At 43.9% G+C, this 22,168-nt stretch overlaps 1 protein-coding gene across 2 annotated transcripts in view; it reads right to left on the bottom strand.

The window, feature by feature from the left end:
- Window positions 1-300: 300 nt before the first annotated feature.
- epha3 (eph receptor A3) overlaps window positions 301-22,168 on the bottom strand; it is a 147,784-nt gene continuing 125,916 nt past the window's right edge. Inside the window, exons 16-18 of one of the 2 annotated variants that reach the window (XM_045704677.2) lie at window positions 9,748-9,906; window positions 7,304-7,429; window positions 301-6,605 (exon numbers count right to left, since the gene is read on the bottom strand). In XM_045704677.2, the coding sequence (XP_045560633.1) occupies window positions 7,345-7,429; window positions 9,748-9,906 (244 nt within the window). In that variant the 3' untranslated portion in view covers window positions 301-6,605; window positions 7,304-7,344. The remainder of the gene's footprint in view (window positions 6,606-7,303; window positions 7,430-9,747; window positions 9,907-22,168) is intronic. The other variant, XM_045704676.2, reaches the window with a different exon arrangement.

Raw genomic sequence — 22,168 nt, 5'->3', positions numbered from 1 at the left:
ACCTGCTAACTACGCCAGGCCTGCTCTAAAGTATATGAAAGGCCTTATTGGAAGTGGCCCTGAACATGGATCCTGATTCAGAGCAGAAGAACAGGGATTGACAACAGAAGCTCTGTGGGGACTAGAGAGGAGAGCTGGAGACCAGATGTTTGGTAGAGATGGGGCACAGAGGAAAAGGAGAGGAAGAGAAAGAGGTTTAGCTTTTTGGGGCAAAGTTGGTGCCTTGTTCCTTTGTACCAAACCTGTGAAACACCAGAAAGGACCATAGGGAAATTTTATCCACATTCATTTTTTTGCAAATATTTTGAGAATGTTTATTATAAAAATATAAATGTTTCCACTACAAATCATTTTACATTAGTAGACAAGGCTTTTACGCACGCAAGCACGTCGTACGCACACACTCGCATGCCCACACACACAAGCACACACACGTACCGGCGCACACACACGGTCATCTAAAAAAAGCAAAAAGAGTAAGGATGGGGTGCATAACAGTATTGCTCTTCCACACTGAAAACGCTGTCACAGAACCAACCATGTCATAGATTACAGTATGCTACAAAAAAACATTACACTTTCGCACTGTATATGTTAACAATAAATAATAGGTTATTATAATTGCTTTTTTTATGTAAAAAAACAAATATAATACAAAATAACATGAAATATAATACAAAGAATGTTTGTCTTTTTAAAATGTTGCACAGATATTTCTGTTCATTCTTTTATACATAGAAACATTTGTACAAAGGGATGGCTATGGAAGGGGACTGTTCTGCTAGTAGATATGGTCACACAGTTGTTTTACATATGTACATGTCATACAGAACACGTAACAGCAGCTAAGGGAGGGCAGGGGATGGACGGAGGTGTTATCACACACACGCACACAGACACACACACATACAAACAACACACACATACAAATACACTGTTCAGATCAGAGAGAATCCTTATCTACTGTAGCGATGTAATACGTACACTCAGACACTCGCTTTATCTAGAGAGGTGTGAGATCCCCACCAGTGTTAGAAGATAGCATTGGAAGAGCTCTGGGATAGTGTCGTTCATTTTCATCTTCTACCTTACAGAGCGGAATACCTCTCTCTCTCCATCTTTTTCATTATCTCTACAGCTCTCTCTATTTCTACCTCTCTCTCTCCCTCTCCTTTCTCTCTATCCTGTTTCAGTTTGAATGAATAACACACATCCTGAGATTTCACATTAGGACTAGGAACAAGGAAGCTTGGAGTTATGCATCATCACCTACTGTATGATAAGCAGACAGGTGGTAGTTAGTTACAGTTCTGTATGATAAGCAGACAGGTGGTAGTTAGTTACAGTTCTGTATGATAAGCAGACAGGTGGTAGTTAGTTACAGTTCTGTATGATAAGCAGACAGGTGGTAGTTCGTTACAGTTCTGTATGATAAGCAGACAGGTGGTAGTTAGTTACAGTTCTGTATGATAAGCAGACAGGTGGTAGTTAGTTACAGTTCTGTATTATAAGCAGACAGGTGGTAGTTAGTTACAGTTCTGTATGATAAGCAGACAGGTGGTAGTTAGTTACAGTTCTGTATGATAAGCAGACAGGTGGTAGTTAGTTACAGTTCTGTATGATAAGCAGACAGGTGGTAGTTAGTTACAGTACTGTATGATAAGCAGACAGGTGGTAGTTAGTTACAGTTCTGTATGATAAGCAGACAGGTGGTAGATAGTTACAGTACTGTATGATAAGCAGACAGGTGGTAGTTAGTTACAGTTCTGTATGATAAGCAGACAGGTGGTAGTTAGTTACAGTTCTGTATGATAAGCAGACAGGTGGTAGTTAGTTACAGTTCTGTATGATAAGCAGACAGGTGGTAGTTAGTTACAGTTCTGTATGATAAGCAGACAGGTGGTAGATAGTTACAGTACTGTATGATAAGCAGACAGGTGGTAGTTAGTTACAGTTACAGTTGAAGTTGGAAGTTTACATACACTTACGTTGGAGTCATTAAAAATCGTTTTTCAACCACTCCACAAATGTCGGTTAGGACATCTACTTTGTGCATGACACAAGTCATTTTTCCAACAATTGTTTACAGAGAAGATTATTTCACTTATAATTCACTGTATCACAATTCAGAAATCAGAAGTTTACATGCACTAAACTGACTGTACCTATTAACAGCTTGGAAAATTCCATAAAATTATGTCACGGCTTTAGAAGCTTCTGATAGGCTAATTGACATCATTTGAGTCAATTGGAGGTGTACCTGTGGATGTATTTCAAGGCCTACCTTCAAACTCAGTGCCTCTTTGCTTGACATCATGGGAAAATAAGAAGAAATCAGCCAAGACATCTGAACAAATTCTTTAGACCTCCACAAGTCTGGTTCATCCTTGGGAGCAAATTCTAAATGCCTGAAGGTACCACGTTCATCTGTATAAACAATAGTACACAAGTATAAACACCATGGGACCACGCAGCCGTCATACAGCTCAGGAAGGAGACGCGTTCTGTCTCCTAGAGATGAATGTACTTTGGTGCGAAAAGTGCAAATCAATCCCAGAACAACAGCAAAGGACCTTGTGAAGATGCTGGAGGGAACAGGTACAAAAGTATCTATATCCACAGTAAAACGAGTCCTATATTGACATAATCTGAAAGGCCGCTCAGCAAGGAAGAAGCCACTGCTTCAAAACCGCCATATAAAAATCCAGACTACGGTTTGCAACTGCACATGGGGACAAAGATCGTACTTTTTGGAGAAATGTTCTCTGGTCTGATGAAACAAAAATAGAACTGTTTGGCCATAATGACCATCGTCATGTTTGGAGGAAAAAGGGGGAGGCTTGCAAGCCGAAGAACACCATCCCAACCGTGAAGCACGGGGGTGGCAGCATCATGTTGTGGGGGTGCTTTGCTGCAGGAGGGACTGGTGCACTTCAGAAAATAGATGGCATCATGAGGCAGGAAAATGATGTGCATATATTGAAGCAACATCTCAAGACATCAGTCAGGAAGTTAAGCTTGGTCACAAATGGGTTTTCCAAATGGACAATGACCCCAAGCATACTTCCAAAGTTGTGGCAAAATGGCTTAAGGACAACAAAGTCAAGGTATTGGAGTGGCCATCACAAAGCCCTGACCTCAATCCCATAGAAAATATGTGGGCAGAACTGAAAAAGTGTGTGCGAGCAAGGAGGCCTACAAACCTGACTTAGCTCTGTCAGGAGGAATGGGCCAAAATTCACCCAGCTTGTTGTGGGAAGCTTGTGGAAGGCTACCCAAAACGTTTGACCTAAGTTAAACAATTTAAAGACAATGCTACTAAATACTAATTGAGTGCATGTAAACTTCTGACCCATAGGGAATGTGATGAAAGAAATAAAAGCTGAAATAAATAATTCTCTCTGCTATTATTCTGACATTTCACATTCTTAAAATAGTGTTAATCTTAACTTCTTATGGATGGTGGCAGTATTGAGTAGCTTGGATGACTGACGTGCCCAAAGTAAACTGCCTGCTACTCACTCCCAGAAACTAAGATATGCATATTATTAGTAGATTTGGATAGAAAACACTCTGAAGTTTCTAAAACTATTTGAATGATGTCTGTGAGTATAACAGAACTCATATGGCAGGCAAAAACCTGAGAAAAAAAACAAACAGGAAGTGGTCTGTAGGACTTAAATTAATTCCCTATTCAAACTACAGTGTCTGTGGGGTCATGTTGCACTTCCTAAGGCTTCCACTAGATGTCAACAGTCTTTAGAACCTTGTTTTAGGCTTCTACTGTGAAGTAGGAATGAATAAGAGCTACTGGAGTCTGAACACTGCCAGCAGGGCATGAGCCTCAGGCATGCGTGCTCATGTGAGAGGTACCTCAGTTCCATTGCATTTCTGAAGACAAAGAATTTCTCTGGTTGAAACTTTATTGCGGATTTACGATAAAAACATCCTAAAGATTGATTCTAAACATTGTTTGACATGTTTCTACGAACTGTAATGGAAATATTTGAGTTTTCGTCGTACATGCGCGTCCTGAATTTGGATTTGTGAACTGAAGGCGCGAACAAAAAGGAGGTATTTGGACATAAAGGATGGACTTTATCGAACAAAGCAAACATTTATTGTGGACCTGGGATTCTTGGGAGTGTATTCTGATGAAGATCATCAATGGTAAGTGAATATTTATAATGCTATTTCTGACTATTGTTGACTCCAACATGGCGGATATTATTGTATGGCATGTTTTTGTGTCTGAGCGCCGTACTCAGATTATTGCTTTTTCGGTAAAGCTTTTTTGAAATCTGACACAGCGGTTGCATTAAGGAGAAGTTTATCTAAAGTTCCATGTATAACACTTGAACATTTATGATGAGTATTTCTGTAAAGTGATGTGGCTCTCTGCAAAATCACCGGATGTTTTTGGAGGCAAAAGATTACTGAACATAACGCGCCAATGTAAACTGAGATTTTTGGATATAAATATGAACTTTATCGAACAAAACATACATGTATTGTGTAACATGAAGTCATATGAGTGTCATCTGATGAAGATCATCAAAGGTTAGTGAATCATTTTCCCTCTATTTCTGCTTTTTGTGACTCCTCTCTTTGGCTGGAAAATGGCTGTTTTTGTGTGTGTAGGCGCTGACCTAACATAATCATATGGTTTGCTTTCGCTGTAAAGCCTTTTTGAAATCAGACACTGTGGCTGGATTAACAAGAAGTAAAGCTTTAAAATGTTGTTTAATACTTGTATGTTTGAGGAATTTTAATTATGAGATTTTTGTTGTTTTGAATTTGCCGCCCTGCACTTTCCCTGGCTGTCGTCATATCGATCCCGCTAACGGGATCAAGCCATAACAGGTTTTAACTGACCTAAAACAGGGAATTTTTAGTAGGATTAAATGTCAGGAAAAAAAAAGTTTAAATGTATTTGGCTAAGGTGTATGTAAACTTAAGACTTCAACTGTATGTATGATAAGCAGACAGGTAGTAGTTAGTTACAGTTCTATGGTCTGGTATGTCCTGTTTACGATCAGAGCAAACTGTACATGTCTGAGACTTCTGAATTCAGATTGATCAAACTGATAAACTGATTGTTGTGATTATTGCTCTCTGTTTGACATTGACTGTTTGCAGGCATTAGTCTATAGCTAGGGGATACATGGCTTATTCTAGTCTGGGTGCCCATCAAATGGTTTGGCTTCCTTCTCAAGCTGATTTTCTCTTGAGTATACCTTCACACTCACATGCAGGGACATAGGTACACACACACACGCACACGGACATGCGCACGGACACACGGACACAGACATGGACACACACACACACACACACATACACACACACACACACACACACACACACACACACACACACACACACACACACACACACACACACATACAAAGACACACAGACACAGACCACACACACACACACACACACACACACACACACACACACACACACACACACACACACACACACACACACACACACACACACACACACACACACACAGACACAAAGACACACAGAGCGGTATCAGTCCTTCTCTGTGAGAGAGAGTGGGGTCTTCAGTGGTAGGAGTCTCCAGGTCTGCTTCGTCTGCTCCAGGTTGATGTGGATTGCTGCTGCTGCTGTCTGCGTTGTTCTACTCAAGGTATTTAAAGTTTTCCTCTCCAGAGTTTAAAAACTGTCAGTCAAATCCACAGGATCAGATCACTACTGGCTCAGTTCTCAACAAGCCCCTTTCCATGATAAGTCACACACAGGGTCCTGCTGTCCCAGGTTCTCCAATCCCAGCTCCAGCCCTTTATCCAAATACCCTTAAGGTCCAAGGCCAGGTTATCTCCCCTTTCCTGTGTTCTCAGTAAGGCATCTCAGCAATGGTGCGGAGTGTCGAAGGGTTGGTCTGTCAGTCTGTCGGTCTGACTGCTTGCCCTGGATTCAGGGTAAGGGCATGATATCACTGTGACATCATCAAACTTCAGAGCTGTTGTCCTCCGCTGCACCACTTTTCTAATGTCTACTTCCTCCTTTAGTTTGGGACTTCCTCCTGTATGTTACAGAGATCAGAGGGCTGTTCTAATCCAAAGTACTACGAGCCCGTCCTCTCCCTCCTTCATTCCCTATCACTAAACCTCGAAAGGGGAGGGCTCCCTCGTGGAATGAACGTCATTGAAACGTCCACAGAGGTCTCCCTGGAGTGGAGGGAGGAACTGAAAAGGAGACGCTTTAATTCAGAATGGAACGGGGCACAGAAGGGCTTAATTCAGAATGGAACGGGGTCCAGAGGGTCTTAATTTAGAATGCAACGGGGCCCAGAGGGGCTTCATTCAGAATGGAACGGGGCCCAGACGGGCATCATTCAGAATGGAACGGGGTCCAGAATGGCTTCATTCAGATTGGAACGGGGGCCAGACGGGCTTCATTCAGAATGGAATGACTGGGCAGCCAGTCAGCCAATCTGTGGATCTCTAGTGGCTTGGTTGGGTTAGACTGGGACAGGGCCATTCTTACTGTGGCTCTCTAGCGCTTTGATGCTGCTCACAATGTTCTTCTGAGGGCCGACGATCGTCACACCAACCTTCTTTAGGTCCCTGCAGAGAGAAAGGAGGAGGGAAGAGAGAGAGAGAGAGAGAGAGAGAGAGAGAGAGAGAGAGAGAGAGAAAGTGCTTCAGTATGTGACACACAGTGACATTAATGACTTGCAGTCAGTGCTGCCCCCCTCCCACATCCGCTGGCCTGTCAATCACAAGGTCAGTGGGCTGCCAGAGTCTAGTTAGCTGATAGGAGAGTGGCCTTGGGCAGTGTTTGGTCATGCTTAGTGGTTTGTGTATATCTGGAAGGGAGGGAGCAGCACTGGTACAAATAGATGGATAATAAATGCAGAATAAATCAAATGGTTAGAGCAAGCTTCGTCACAACACACACAGCATGGGTTACACACAGCATTTCATGAAGACACACAACTCAAACAAGTATGTTATGTTTCATCTAGTGGACTGTATGTAGCAGCATGGTGATATTAGGTACAGCAGTGCGATATTATGGTACATCAGTGGACAAGACATCTTCAGCTCAGCTCCTGTGGTTATAGACACATATTAGTAAAGAAACAGCTCAGCTCAAACCCGCTCAGTTAACACAGCTTGGGTTTTACACTGAGCTTCAGTTCTCTGCTAGTCTGTAGGGTGCACACAACACAAAACATGAAAACTCCTTATAAAGTTATTTTGATGCAAGCATGGGGTTCTAGTTTGGAGGGCAGCCAGACAGTGCACAGGGGTCCACCCACCATCCGGTGTCTCTGGAGTAGGGGATGGAGAGGAGAGGGGGTTAGAGGGTGGTGATCCCCATTGAAGGCTCCCACTCTGGGCAGGTGGCTGCTGTGACGTGGTGGTGGACCTCCGTCAGACAGATTCTACAGTACAGACAGGCAGGAGGCAGGGCCAGGGAATGGGAATAAAGTTTCTCAGGCTAATGGATGTCACACAGCCATACTGGCAATGGGTACACAGCGTTAACACCCTGAACAGCATGTTACAAATAAACAAATAAAGAAATAAATGTAGTAAATAAACGACATAAAACATGATTACATAAAGTATGACGCATAAATAGAAAACAGTCTAGACAGTGAATGACTCATGCAATAAAATGGATAACAGTGGTTATGTTTAAGTAGACCAGGGCCCAAACTCATGACCGCTGTATTCCTCCTCTGACACATGATCAATGAGAACCATAATGGATATGGTGGTAGTGTTTACAGTGAGCAGCTAACTGCCACTCAGACAGAAAGGCCTGTCTCATCTAGAACTCTGAAGAGGCTCTTCACTTTGAGAGCATACAGAGACTTCATTCCTGCTGCTGTGTGTTACTAGACGTGGTTAGAGTTGACTCATCAGGTTTCCCATCATAGATAGTGAGACAGAGAAACAGAGAGACAGAGAAGAGAATGGCAGAGGGAAGGAAGTCTGATGCCTTAGGCTGGACCACCCGTCCTCCAGAACCCACATCTCTGTCCATTCATTAAAAGTATAATGTGTGGATTAAAGAGTGGTATAGAGTTTGATTCGTTTAGTCTGGAAGACAGAGGTCAGAGCATGGGCCAGGGGTGGTCTCCTGCTGAATATGAAGGACTGGATTAAGATACTACTAATCAATAGACTGATATACTACGGTCAAGGGCTGGGTGTGTCAGAGGTATACCCTTGGAGGATTAAAACACACACATGATCCAATTCCTGTTTTGATCCAGTTATGATCCATGAGAGGAGAATCAGAGATGCTGCAGAATGATCCTGTTAGCAGAAACCATGTGTAGGCTATACAGTTAATCTGTGATGTATTCCATCAATACTGTATGTGGTATTTCTACTGAGTCTGCAAAACAAGCCTTTTTGTGCCTCTGTAGTGATTGGTTTAAGGGAAGCTCTCATTGATGAAATTGATTCATTTATTAATTGTCCTGAGAAAAAACTCTTCCTGTAAGAGAATATGCTGCTACAACAGTATTAGAGAAACCAGCTGATACTAGACGAGAGAGAGAGAGAGAGAGAGAGAGAGAGAGAGATCCTTATAAGGCATTGTTCTGTTGGACAGATCAAGCTCTCTCTCAGGCAATTAAACTAGGCCATGGGTGAGGAGGTACTCTAGTACGCTATTTGCATTTCATTATTTATATTGACAACAGAACAAAAGGCAACGTGGTAATTACTGCCTGGGCCTTTTGTTAGTAGTGACTGTGTGTAGTGTGTAGTGACTGTGTGTAAGGGACCAGTGTGTTAGGGAGACCAGAGCATAGCACCCAGACATCTGCTTTGATCAGCCTGATTACAACTGTCAAATTATTTACACTGTCAAATACCTCATCAATTAACACAACAGCAGGTCCCCAAAGGCCACATCCTCCGCAGAGGGAGAGGGAGGGAGGGAGGGATAGGGAGAGAAAGAGAGCAAGAGATTGAGGGCGAGAGGAAAATGAGAGATGGAAATTAGATAGTAAGAAAGGGACAGAGAGAGAAAGCCTCCAGCGGGCCAAATCACTGCATTTCCCATGAAACCTATATGAGCAACATGGAGTCGTGAGCCCAAATAGCGGTTTATTATGAGAGAGAGAGGTTGCGATGAGTTGGGGGCTGTGATCATAGATCCTGCCAGATCCACTCTACTAAAGCTGTTCACAGCCTGTAGATCCTGTCAGAACTAGAGTTTAGATTTTACAAGATGTCTCTCTCCTCTCTCTCGGTATGGTTGATCTCTGCGTAGCATGGCTAAAGCTCTGTCATTACAGATTACAATCAAACGCTGCTATCCATGGTTAACAGATTAGACCCACAGTGGTGCCCTGAGTAATGGAGGCAGATTGTTAACATTTTGGGGTCTCAGTGTGGGTGGGTGTGAGCTGTATTAAATCTGGGTTGCTGTGGCATGAGAGACTTTCTCAGGGAAACGTCCTGTTTTAAGTGTCTTGCCTGAGCTCTTTAAATCACTGTTAGGGCCTCGCTCCCTGTTGCACTCACAGAAAAAATTCAGGGTATTCCCATATTTTGTAAAATATTATTTTTTATATACAAAGTTAAATCATATTATACAACAACTTGCATTTTGCTACTGGCTGGACAAGCCAAAAAAAGGTACATTTCACTGGACCATTGGTTCCTCAGCGAGTCTTCAGTGAGTCCTGTAAGCGTGAGTCTGAGTGTTACTACAGAGCGTCATAAGAAGAAGTCTTACTCTGCGGAGGTCTTGGGCAGGGTGTCACAGGAGCTGTAGCTGACCCCAGAGAAGGCCTCCTTACAGGGCAGAGTCCTCACGCTGTCCAGCCAATCCCCCATGGTGTCCAACGATGGAACCACCTCAGAACTACTCCTGTCCAGAAGCAGGTTGGCTGGCCTGGAAGAGGGTGGAGGTGGAGGGGGAGAGGGAGGGGGAGAGGGAGAGAAAGGACATGCATGGTTAGCCGTTTGGCACACTAGCCATACTTGATCTCCTTGTGATGAGGGGGGTTACATGGGACACAGTCCCCTCAAAGAGCTGCATGGTCAGCCTTGGAACGGAAATAACAGTACTTCCTCCCTCCACTCAGCTGATACACAACTCTGTCTGCCTGCCCAGAAAGGTACACCTCCACCACAAGCACGCTGGATTCTGCAAATCACATCAGGGACTGAAACTGTTATTATTGAGAAAACAAGCTCATAAAATAACATGCTGCAAAGAAAGAACAGAGGTTGTAAACCACATTTCCCCATGCACACACACACAGACACATAAAAACACACACACACACACACACACACACACACACTCTGACACACATGCACCACGGGTCTCCCCAGAAGGATATACCAGTGGAGAGAAGGGACTACCCACAATCCTGTACTGTTGCAGAGTGTTATCGACAAGCTCTCCCAGTGAAAGCCACACACACAATTTAAGTGTGATGATTTCCCAATATGACTGCCTGCACTGTTTCTAGGTCATTACGTCAATCTAGCTCCAAACATGTATATGTTGAATGGGCTTTGAGACAAAGAAAAAGGAAACTGTAATGTATAGATTCAACATTTACGTTTTAGACATCTCTAACAATATTATTATTAACAAAACAAGCATAGATTTTTGTATAATTACATTATTTTCTAATAAAATACTAGAATTTCAACAATACTGCAGTCTTATCGGATTAGAATCTAAACCAAATCATTATCTAAACCAATCAAAATTCATGCTGTTCCGTGAACAATAAATTATAGGACGAAAAGCATGGCTTGAGGTACTGTTCTGTGGAGATTTGAGTGACAGGAGAGAGGGAAGAGACAGGTAGAAGAGGAAGGGAGAGAGGGAAGAGAGAGGTAGAAGAGGCGGAAGAGAGAGAGGGAAGAGAGGTGGAAGAGGAAGGGAGAGGAGGAAGGGAGAGAGGGAAGAGAGAGGTAGAAGAGGTGGGAGAGAGGAAAGAGAGAGGTAGAAGAGGAAGGGAGAGAGGGAAAAGACAGGTAGAAGAGGAAGGGAGAGGTAGAAGAGGAAGGGCGAGAGGGAGGAAAGAGAGAGGTAGAAGAGGAAGGGAGAGAGGGAGTAGAGAGAGGTAGAACAGTAAGGGAGAGGAGGAAGGGAGAGGTAGAAGAGGAAGGGAGAGGAGGAAGGGAGAGAGGGAAGAGAGAGGTAGAAGAGGAAGGGAAAGAGGGAGTAGAGAGAGGTAGAAGGGGAAGGGAGAGAGGGAAGAGACAGGTAGAAGAGGAAGGGAGAGGTAGTAGAGGAAGGGCGAGAGGGAGTAGAGGAAGGGCGAGAGGGAGGAAAGAGAGAGGTAGAAGAGGAAGGGAGAGAGGGAGTAGAGAGAGGTAGAACAGTAAGGGAGAGGAGGAAGGGAGAGGTAGAAGAGGAAGGGAGAGAGGGAAAAGACAGGTAGAAGAGGAAGGGAGAGGTAGAAGAGGAAGGGCGAGAGGGAGGAAAGAGAGAGGTAGAAGAGGAAGGGAGAGAGGGAGTAGAGAGAGGTAGAAGAGGAAGGGAGAAGAGGAAGGGAGAGAGGGAGTAGGGAGAGGTAGAAGAGGAAGGGAGAGAGGGAAGAGTGAGGTAGAAGGAGAGTGAGGTAGAGAGGACTGTGTCTGCGAGTCTGTCCTTAACCCTGACCATGTTTCCTCTGGCTGTACAGACAGACAGTCGTCTGCTAAACCAACCAGTCAATAACTCCAGACCAGGAGAATCTCCACATCTGCTGAGTCAACAACATTATGTTGTTTTGTATTGTGTTTAGTTGACACCAGGCAAAGCAGCTGTTGCTACAGTCATATCCAATCAACATCCAAATCAACAAGTCCACCTCCTCCCCATGAGGCAGGGTCAGGTTACTGTAGGTCAGACCAACTTAGGTCACATCAACAACAACCCTGACTCATACTAAACAATTATGGGTGTGTGTGTTGGAGCCATTCGGAATAATGGCATGAATAGGTGCGTGCGTGTGTGCGCGCGTGCATGTATGTACGCATGTATGTGTATGTTTGTGAGTCAGAAAACAAACCATAGGACAACTGGGACCATAGCACCTGATCACACACAGCCTAGGGGATACACGCCAACACCGGACAGGAAACCAGCTTGGTCCTGCCATAGAGACTCCCATAGAGGGGTGTATTTATTGTAGTGTAAATAAACTAATCAGAATAGCAGGAAGTCAAGTCCAACCTGAGGCTGAGTATTTTGGGTGGTGGAGAGGTTTAGAGTCTTAGTTAAGGACAGATTTTTATATCACAGCAAGTGACAGTGTATTTGGGGTGGTTTGGAGGGTTGTCTGTTATCTGTAATAGAGTGGCAGACTGACGTACAGTACGCTACCTCTCAGGGGTGGGACAGGTAAGACCTACTGCTTATGGGACTACTAGACTTATGCTTCCAGAATATGTTTGTTCCATGACAAGTTAACAAAGCAGTAAACAATATCCCATAGATGATTTCTGTCTGGAACACAACTAACCAGCCAGACAGCTCACCACAGGGACAGCAAGGCCATGTCTGAACGAGATCAAGAACGGGCGGAAGAGGAAAGAGAAAGGAGTGGAAAGGAAAGGGAGAGCTAAGAGACTGGTATGTGATTGAATCTCTTCCTGATCATCACAGGCCTGTCTGACAGCTGAGAGCCAACTAGGAGGACAGGAGGGAAGAGAGGAGAGAGGGAAAGAGGGAGGGGAGGAGGAAAAGAGGGAGCCTCTACGTCTCATCTCTCTCTCTCCCTCTCTCACACACCCACACAGCCCCCTGATTACACCATCCAGGCATGGATGGGGAGACTATTGATCTGCAAAGTTCTCTCCCCTGCCTCCAGAGCAGTCAGCGTGTCAGTGTAGAGGTAAACTATAGATGACCTTGTCTTCCCTCTGTAGGATTCTGTTTGTTTACTTTATTCTTTATTTTTAACTGCGCTTGGTGAAGTCTCACGACGGACCAACAGGCAGAGAGAACGAGGGATGAGAAAGGATGAGAGGGAAGTAAAAGAACATGCTTGTTGTCAGGGAGTGGAGTTGGTATCTTAAACCCCTGTGTACGCATTATCACATCTTACAGAGACAGGATTCAGAAAAAGGAGAATTCTTCACATGGTGGAAAACATTCGGGAGGTGAGAAAGAAAAGTACAATACCACCGTCCCTGTCTTTTTCTTCCTCCCTCTTGTTCTTTTCATTTTCTGCCTGTTTTCCACTCTGAAAGACCACTGCTGTGTAGTATCATGTTTTTATGGCTCTCAGGGGAGCAGAGGGAGAGATGGAGAAGGGGGAGAAGAAGAGATGGAGAGGGGGGATGGAGAGAGGGGGAGATGGAGAGGGGGAGAAGGAGAGAGGGGGAGAATTTGACATCTGGGCAGCTTGGTGAAGGAGTGGAGAGGAGAAGTGAGGAATGCAGCTCTCACTGTGAGGGGAACTGAAATGGCTCTGCTGGGTCTCTCTATCCTCCACTCCTCCACCCCTCCACTCCTCAACCCCTCCACTCCTCCACCCCTCCACTCCTCCACCCCTCAACCCCTCCACCCCTCCACTCCTCAACCCCTCCACTCCTCCACCCCTCCACCCCTCCACCCCTCCACCCCTCCACTCCTCCACTCCTCCACCCCTCCACTCCTCCACCCCTCCACTCCTCCCTCCATCTGGACATCTGCCTTTCCCTTTTCCCCACACCTCCCTTTCCCCATTGGCCCCTCTCTATAGCTACTGTACCCCTCTAAGTCCATACTCATCAACCCCAACTCCAAACCCCTCTCTATAGCTACTGTACCCCTCTAAGTCCATACTCATCAACCCCAACTCCAAACCCCTCTCTATAGCTACTGTACCCCTCTAAGTCCATACTCATCAACCCCATTTCCAAACCCCTCTTATTTTCACTCATCACTTCTTTTCACTACCCATTTTTCAATTTTACTTAACCTTTCTTTTACCAGGTAGGTCAATTAAAAACACATTTTTAATTCTCATCTCTTGGAAAGCCTGTATTCAAGCCCTCTCGACACTCGCCCTTGGCCTGTTAGGGTACACCTGCCCTAAGATTCTCTCACTTCCACCCCACAGACTCAAACTCTAACCCCAGGTCCCTCTTCCCAGACCCCCAGACAGTGTATTCTAACCCCAGGTCCCTCTCCCCCAGGCCCCAGACAGTGTATTCTAACCCCAGGTCCCTCTCCCCAGACCCCCAGACAGTGTATTCTAACCCCAGGTCCCTCTTCCCAGACCCCCAGACAGTGTATTCTAACCCCAGGTCCCTCTCCCCCAGACCCCCAGACAGTGTATTCTAACCCCAGGTCCCTCTCCCCAGACCTCCCAGACAGTGTATTCTAACCCCAGGTCCCTCTTCCCCAGACCCCCAGACAGTGTATTCTAACCCCAGGTCCCTCTCCCCAGACCCCCAGACAGTGTATTCTAACCCCAGGTCCCTCTCCCCAGACCCCCAGACAGTGTATTCTAACCCCAGGTCCCTCTCCCCAGACCCCCAGACAGTGTATTCTAACCCCAGGTCCCTCTCCCCAGACCCCCAGACAGTGCACTCTAACCCCAGGTCCCTCTCCCCAGACCCCCAGACAGTGCACTCTAACCCCAGGTCCCTCTCCCCCAGGCCCCAGACAGTGTATTCTAACCCCAGGTCCCTCTCCCCAGACCCCCAGACAGTGTATTCTAACCCCAGGTCCCTCTCCCCAGACCCCCAGACAGTGTATTCTAACCCCAGGTCCCTCTCCCCAGACCCCCAGACAGTGCACTCTAACCCCAGGTCCCTCTCCCCAGACCCCCAGACAGTGCACTCTAACCCCAGGTCCCTCTCCCCCAGGCCCCAGACAGTGTATTCTAACCCCAGGTCCCTCTCCCCAGACCCCCAGACAGTGTATTCTAACCCCAGGTCCCTCTCCCCAGACCCCCAGACAGTGTATTCTAACCCCAGGTCCCTCTCCCCAGACCCCCAGACAGTGTATTCTAACCCCAGGTCCCTCTTCCCAGACCCCCAGACAGTGTATTCTAACCCCAGGTCCCTCTCCCCAGACCCCCAGACAGTGCACTCTAACCCCAGGTCCCTCTCCCCAGACCCCCAGACAGTGCACTCTAACCCCAGGTCCCTCTCCCCAGGCCCCCAGACAGTGCACTCTAACCCCAGGTCCCTCTCCCCAGACCTCCAGACAGTGCACTCTAACCCCAGGTCCCTCTCCCCAGGCCCCCAGACAGTGCACTCTAACCCCAGGTTCCTCTCCCCCAGGCCCCCAGACAGTGCACTCCGGCCCCAGGCTTTGATCTGGGCCTGTGGGGGATGGGCTCTCCATTAGCCAGGGCAGCCCAGAGACAGATGAGGTGTGTGAGCCCGAACACAGCTGCTCCTGCGGTGCGGCACCACACACACACACACACACACACACACACACACACACACACACACACACACACACACACACACACACACACACACACACACACACACACACACACACACACACACACACACACACATCGACATAAATCGCCTCCCCTCCCCTTCCCACCTCTCTCGCCCAGCACTCAGCCCTGTGTTAAAAGCCAATCAGGAAAATTACATGCAAACTCCCAGGGACCCATTTTCACTTTCTTAACAAACCATTAGTCAACATTATGAGTTCCGACGTCTCCATAATACCAGGACCGTCTGTTCCACCAACCCACTGCCCCATCGCCTCCCCTCTCTACCCCACCCCTGTTCCAGCTATAGCTCCAGTCCTCCCTCCTCCCTGCTCCCTCTCTGCCTGCCCAAGGCCACTCTACACCAGCGCCTCAGTCCCCTGGACCTCCCCAGTGGTCAAAACAAAGAGATGGAAACACAGAATGAAAAGAGATGAGTATTAGGTGTATTAGTATGTACTGTAGAGAGAGAGAGAGAGAGAGAGAAACGAGGAAAATCAGGACGTGTGGCGGTTTAGGGAGAGAGAGGGAGAGAGCTAGTCTGAGTCCTGACCAGTGACTACACAGGTTCAGTTGAAGTGAGATCATAACATCATGTGCACACAGGAAGCAGGAGGTGTTTGTTTATGACAGCCTCTGTCTGGCCCATGTTACTACCAACTGGGTCTATACACAAACAGGTTCAGGCCCATGCTGAAAATGTAAAGATAATACTACACTCCCCTATAGGGGTCTGCCCATACAAAATAAATGCTCTCCCCTGTAGACCTCTGCACAATACAAACAGCTCTCCCCTATAGGCCTATACACTACTATCATGGCCTAACACATTCACAGAAGTGGAGGAACACCTTCTATGAGGCCCCTATTTCAATATCGGGTTGATATCTTGAGAGATTCAATATGTGGTTTCCATATATTTGACAGATCCAGTAACGTCTTGCACCTTGGTTGGACGGCGAGGTAGAGACAGTATCAGTAATATTGTAATAGGCCAGCAGAGGGGGGAGCGTGTGACAGAGGCAGAGACAGTATCAGTCAGTGGAGGCTCCTCAGAGGAGGAAGGGGAGGACCATCCTCCTCAGTGAAATTTCATAAAAAAAATATTTTTTTTAAACATTGAAAAAGTTATCCTGTTTAGATACAACTAGACTAAATATATTCATATGTCACCAAATAATTTATTAAAACTCTGTTTTAACTGTTTTAAAATGAAGGTCTATAGTAACTTCAACAGCACTCTCTGGGGTAGCACCATGGTGTAGCCGGAGGACAGCTAGCTTGTGTCCTCCTCTGGGTACATTGACTTCAATACAAAACCTAGGATGCTTGTAAGGCCTCACCCCCTTCCATAGACATACATGATAATTATGACCACTTCCAGAGGACAACCTCCAACCAATCAAAGCTTTGCAGTATGAACTGACAAGTTGTCCATCCAATCATAGGATTAGGATCAGAGAATAAATGTAGTGTGTTTGTATTGGGGTTGCGCCGCAGAGCATAATGGGGGGTTCAACGTGTTGAGAAGCTTGGTGAGATTATTGGATGGAGACTGAGAAGTGATAGCTGAGCATTTTTTTTAAATATTATATTATTCAAATGAGTTTCCTCAAATTACAGGAGACGGAGGAGGTAGATTATTGTGTCCAGTTATTGAAATAAATTGCACTTTGCCTTGCTAACTTCAGTAGCAAGTAGCAGTAGCTAGCTAGCTAGCTACCAGCTCAAGTGCGCAGTTTTCGCCACCAATGTTACCGTAAATGTTGTTGACTTTTTGTTGAAGAACCCCTTTCATTCTCTGGGGTACGCGGAAAAGGTGCAAATTAAAACTGAGGGTCGACCTCTGCCTGAGATCAGTTTCATGAAAAAGGATGAAAAGTTTAGGGCTTCAACACCAATTGTTATCAACAGTATGGCTGGTTAACAGGAAGCCTTTAATCAAGCCACCTGTAATGCTGGCCTTGCCTGCTTTTTGGAAGGTCTGAGCCTCGGGCAAAAGGTGGGGTACAGTGACCTGAAGAACATCGATCATTCAGCTAAACGGAAAAACAAAATCAGGGAGCCCACATCAAATTCAAGCTTCTAGGGAAAAAGCATCATCGATCATGACAAAGGTCTGCGTATTCAAACTGCGCAACACAACGAGAAAGAAAGAAGAAACAGGGATGTTCTCAAGCGGCTTATCAACACCACTGCGTTTTTGGGCAAGCAAGAATTGGCTTTAGAGGACACAACGAGAGGGAAAGTTCCACTAACAAGGGCAACTACAAGGAGCTTGCAGAGGTAATTGCATGTTACGATGCTTTACTTGCTGAACATATGGAACTTTCGACTGTCTTTTCTGGGATGTCAAAATCAATTCAGAATGATTTGATAGCTTCCATCAGATCATCCATTAAAAGTTAGATTAAAGAGAGAGGTTGACGCAGCGCATTTTTTCCGCTCGCGCTCAGGTAGGCTTTCCACTTTCCTCTGGTATTTATTTAGCAAAGAACACAATCCCTCCGGACAGACACAAGCAAAAACTCATTACATAAATGTTGCAGCAGCCTAGGCTACACCTAAACATTAGAAATCTGACATGCGGTATGGGATGAAAACTAGACTATTTTTCAGTCTGATCAACTGTAGGTTACTGATAAGAGCAGCTGCATACAGACTATGTGCCCTGTCCATCTGGTCAGGGTAACTAATTGGTAACGTTATGTATTTATAGTCCATCTGGTCAGGGTAACTAATGGTAACGCTATGTATTTATAGTCCATCTGGTCAGGGTAACTAATTGGTAACGTTATGTATTTATAGTCCATCTGGTCAGGGTAAACTAATTGGTAACGTTATGTATTTATAGTCCATCTGGTCAGGGTAAACTAATGGTAACGCTATGTATTTATAGTCCATCTGGTCAGGGTAACTAATTGGTAACGTTATGTATTTATAGTCCATCTGGTCAGGGTAACTAATGGTAGCGCTATGTATTTATAGTCAATCTGGTCAGGGTAACTAATGGTAGCGCTATGTATTTATAGTCCATCTGGTCAGGGTAACTAATTGGTAACGTTATGAATTTATAGTCCATCTGGTCAGGGTAACTAATGGTAACGCTATGTATTTATAGTCCATCTGGTCAGGGTAACTAATTGGTAACGTTATGTATTTATAGTCCATCTGGTCAGGGTAACTAATGGTAACGCTATGTATTTATAGTCCATCTGGTCAGGGTAAACTAATTGGTAACGTTATGTATTTATAGTCCATCTGGTCAGGGTAACTAATGGTAACATTATGTATTTATAGTCCATCTGGTCAGGGTAACTAATGGTAGCGCTATGTATTTATAGTCCATCTGGTCAGGGTAACTAATGGTAACGCTATGTATTTATAGTCCATCTGGTCAGGGTAACTAATGGTAGCGCTATGTATTTATAGTCCATCTGGTCAAGGTAACTAATTGGTAACGTTATGTATTTATAGTCCATCTGGTCAGGGTAACTAATGGTAACGCTATGTATTTATAGTCCATCTGGTCAGGGTAACTAATGGTAACGTTATGTATTTATAGTCCATCTGGTCAGGGTAACTAATTGGTAACGCTATGTATTTATAGTCCATCTGGTCAGGGTAAACTAATTGGTAACGCTATGTATTTATAGTCCATCTGGTCAGGGTAAACTAATGGTAACGTTATGTATTTATAGTCCATCTGGTCAGGGTAACTAATGGTAACGTTATGTATTTATCGTCCATCTGGTCAGGGTAACTAATTGGTAACGTTATGTATTTATAGTCCATCTGGTCAGGGTAACTAATTGGTAACGTTATGTATTTATAGTCCATCTGGTCAGGGTAACTAATGGTAACGTTATGTATTTATAGTCCATCTGGTCAGGGTAAACTAATTGGTAACGCTATGTATTTATAGTCCATCTGGTCAGGGTAAACTAATGGTAACATTATGTATTTATAGTCCATCTGGTCAGGGTAACTAATGGTAACGTTATGTATTTATAGTCCATCTGGTCAGGGTAACTAATTGGTAACATTATGTATTTATAGTCCATCTGGTCAGGGTAACTAATGGTAACGCTATGTATTTATAGTCCATCTGGTCAGGGTAACTAATGGTAACATTATGTATTTATAGTCCATCTGGTTAGGGTAACTAATGGTAACATTATGTATTTATAGTCCATCTGGTCAGGGTAACTAATTGGTAACATTATGTATTTATAGTCCATCTGGTCAGGGTAACTAATGGTAGCGCTATGTATTTATAGTCCATCTGGTCAGGGTAACTAATTGGTAACATTATGTATTTATAGTCCATCTGGTCAGGGTAACTAATTGGTAACATTATGTATTTATAGTCCATCTGGTCAGGGTAACTAATGGTAACATTATGTATTTATAGTCCATCTGGTCAAGGTAACTAATTGGTAACGTTATGTATTTATAGTCCATCTGGTCAGGGTAAACTAATTGGTAACGTTATGTATTTATAGTCCATCTGGTCAGGGTAACTAATGGTAACGCTATGTATTTATAGTCCATCTGGTCAGGGTAACTAATGGTAACGTTATGTATTTATAGTCCATCTGGTCAGGGTAACTAATTGGTAACGCTATGTATTTATAGTCCATCTGGTCAGGGTAACTAATTGGTAACATTATGTATTTATAGTCCATCTGGTCAGGGTAACTAATGGTAACGTTATGTATTTATAGTCCATCTGGTCAGGGTAAACTAATTGGTAACGTTATGTATTTATAGTCCATCTGGTCAGGGTAACTAATGGTAACGTTATGTATTTATAGTCCATCTGGTCAGGGTAAACTAATTGGTAACGCTATGTATTTATAGTCCATCTGGTCAGGGTAACTAATGGTAACATTATGTATTTATAGTCCATCTGGTCAAGGTAACTAATTGGTAACGCTATGTATTTATAGTCCATCTGGTCAAGGTAACTAATTGGTAACGCTATGTATTTATAGTCCATCTGGTCAGGGTAACTAATGGTAACGCTATGTATTTATAGTCCATCTGGTCAAGGTAACTAATTGGTAACGCTATGTATTTATAGTCCATCTGGTCAGGGTAACTAATGGTAACGTTATGTATTTATAGTCCATCTGGTCAGGGTAAACTAATTGGTAACGCTATGTATTTATAGTCCATCTGGTCAGGGTAACTAATGGTAACATTATGTATTTATAGTCCATCTGGTCAGGGTAAACTAATTGGTAACGCTATGTATTTATAGTCCATCTGGTCAGGGTAACTAATGGTAACATTATGTATTTATAGTCCATCTGGTCAGGGTAACTAATGGTAACGCTATGTATTTATAGTCCATCTGGTCAGGGTAAACTAATGGTAACGTTATGTATTTATAGTCCATCTGGTCAGGGTAACTAATGGTAACGTTATGTATTTATAGTCCATCTGGTCAGGGTAAACTAATTGGTAACGTTATGTATTTATAGTCCATCTGGTCAGGGTAACTAATGGTAACGCTATGTATTTATAGTCCATCTGGTCAGGGTAAACTAATTGGTAACGCTATGTATTTATAGTCCATCTGGTCAGGGTAACTAATGGTAACATTATGTATTTATAGTCCATCTGGTCAGGGTAAACTAATTGGTAACGCTATGTATTTATAGTCCATCTGGTCAGGGTAACTAATGGTAACATTATGTATTTATAGTCCATCTGGTCAGGGTAACTAATGGTAACGCTATGTATTTATAGTCCATCTGGTCAGGGTAAACTAATGGTAACGTTATGTATTTATAGTCCATCTGGTCAGGGTAACTAATGGTAACGTTATGTATTTATAGTCCATCTGGTCAGGGTAAACTAATTGGTAACGTTATGTATTTATAGTCCATCTGGTCAGGGTAACTAATGGTAACGCTATGTATTTATAGTCCATCTGGTCAAGGTAACTAATTGGTAACGCTATGTATTTATAGTCCATCTGGTCAGGGTAAACTAATTGGTAACGTTATGTATTTATAGTCCATCTGGTCAGGGTAACTAATGGTAACGTTATGTATTTATAGTCCATCTGGTCAGGGTAACTAATGGTAACATTATGTATTTATAGTCCATCTGGTCAAGGTAACTAATTGGTAACGCTATGTATTTATAGTCCATCTGGTCAGGGTAACTAATTGGTAACGTTTTGTATTTATAGTCCATCTGGTCAGGGTAACTAATGGTAACGCTATGTATTTATAGTCCATCTGGTCAGGGTAACTAATGGTAACGTTATGTATTTATAGTCCATCTGGTCAGGGTAACTAATGGTAACATTATGTATTTATAGTCCATCTGGTCAAGGTAACTAATTGGTAACGCTATGTATTTATAGTCCATCTGGTCAGGGTAACTAATTGGTAACGTTATGTATTTATAGTCCATCTGGTCAGGGTAACTAATTGGTAGCGCTATGTATTTATAGTCCATCTGGTCAGGGTAAACTAATTGATAACGCTATGTATTTATAGTCCATCTGGTCAGGGTAACTAATTGGTAACGTTATGTATTTATAGTCCATCTGGTCAGGGTAACTAATGGTAGCGCTATGTATTTATAGTCCATCTGTGTGTCAGGAGAAAATGTGAATGTGATCAAATTTAGTTTATATTCAAAATTGGGCTGGCTATGCTGCCTATACGTTTTTAATAAAAAATGATTAACTGGAATTAATCAATCCACATAATAGCGATGACAGATGTGAGTAAA

Source organism: Salmo salar, chromosome 21 (assembly GCF_965601325.2).
Source record: "Salmo salar chromosome 21, fSalSal1, whole genome shotgun sequence".
NCBI lineage: Eukaryota > Metazoa > Chordata > Actinopteri > Salmoniformes > Salmonidae > Salmo > Salmo salar.
Note: the sequence above shows the minus strand (reverse complement) of the source record. Positions and strands in the feature narration are given on the sequence as shown.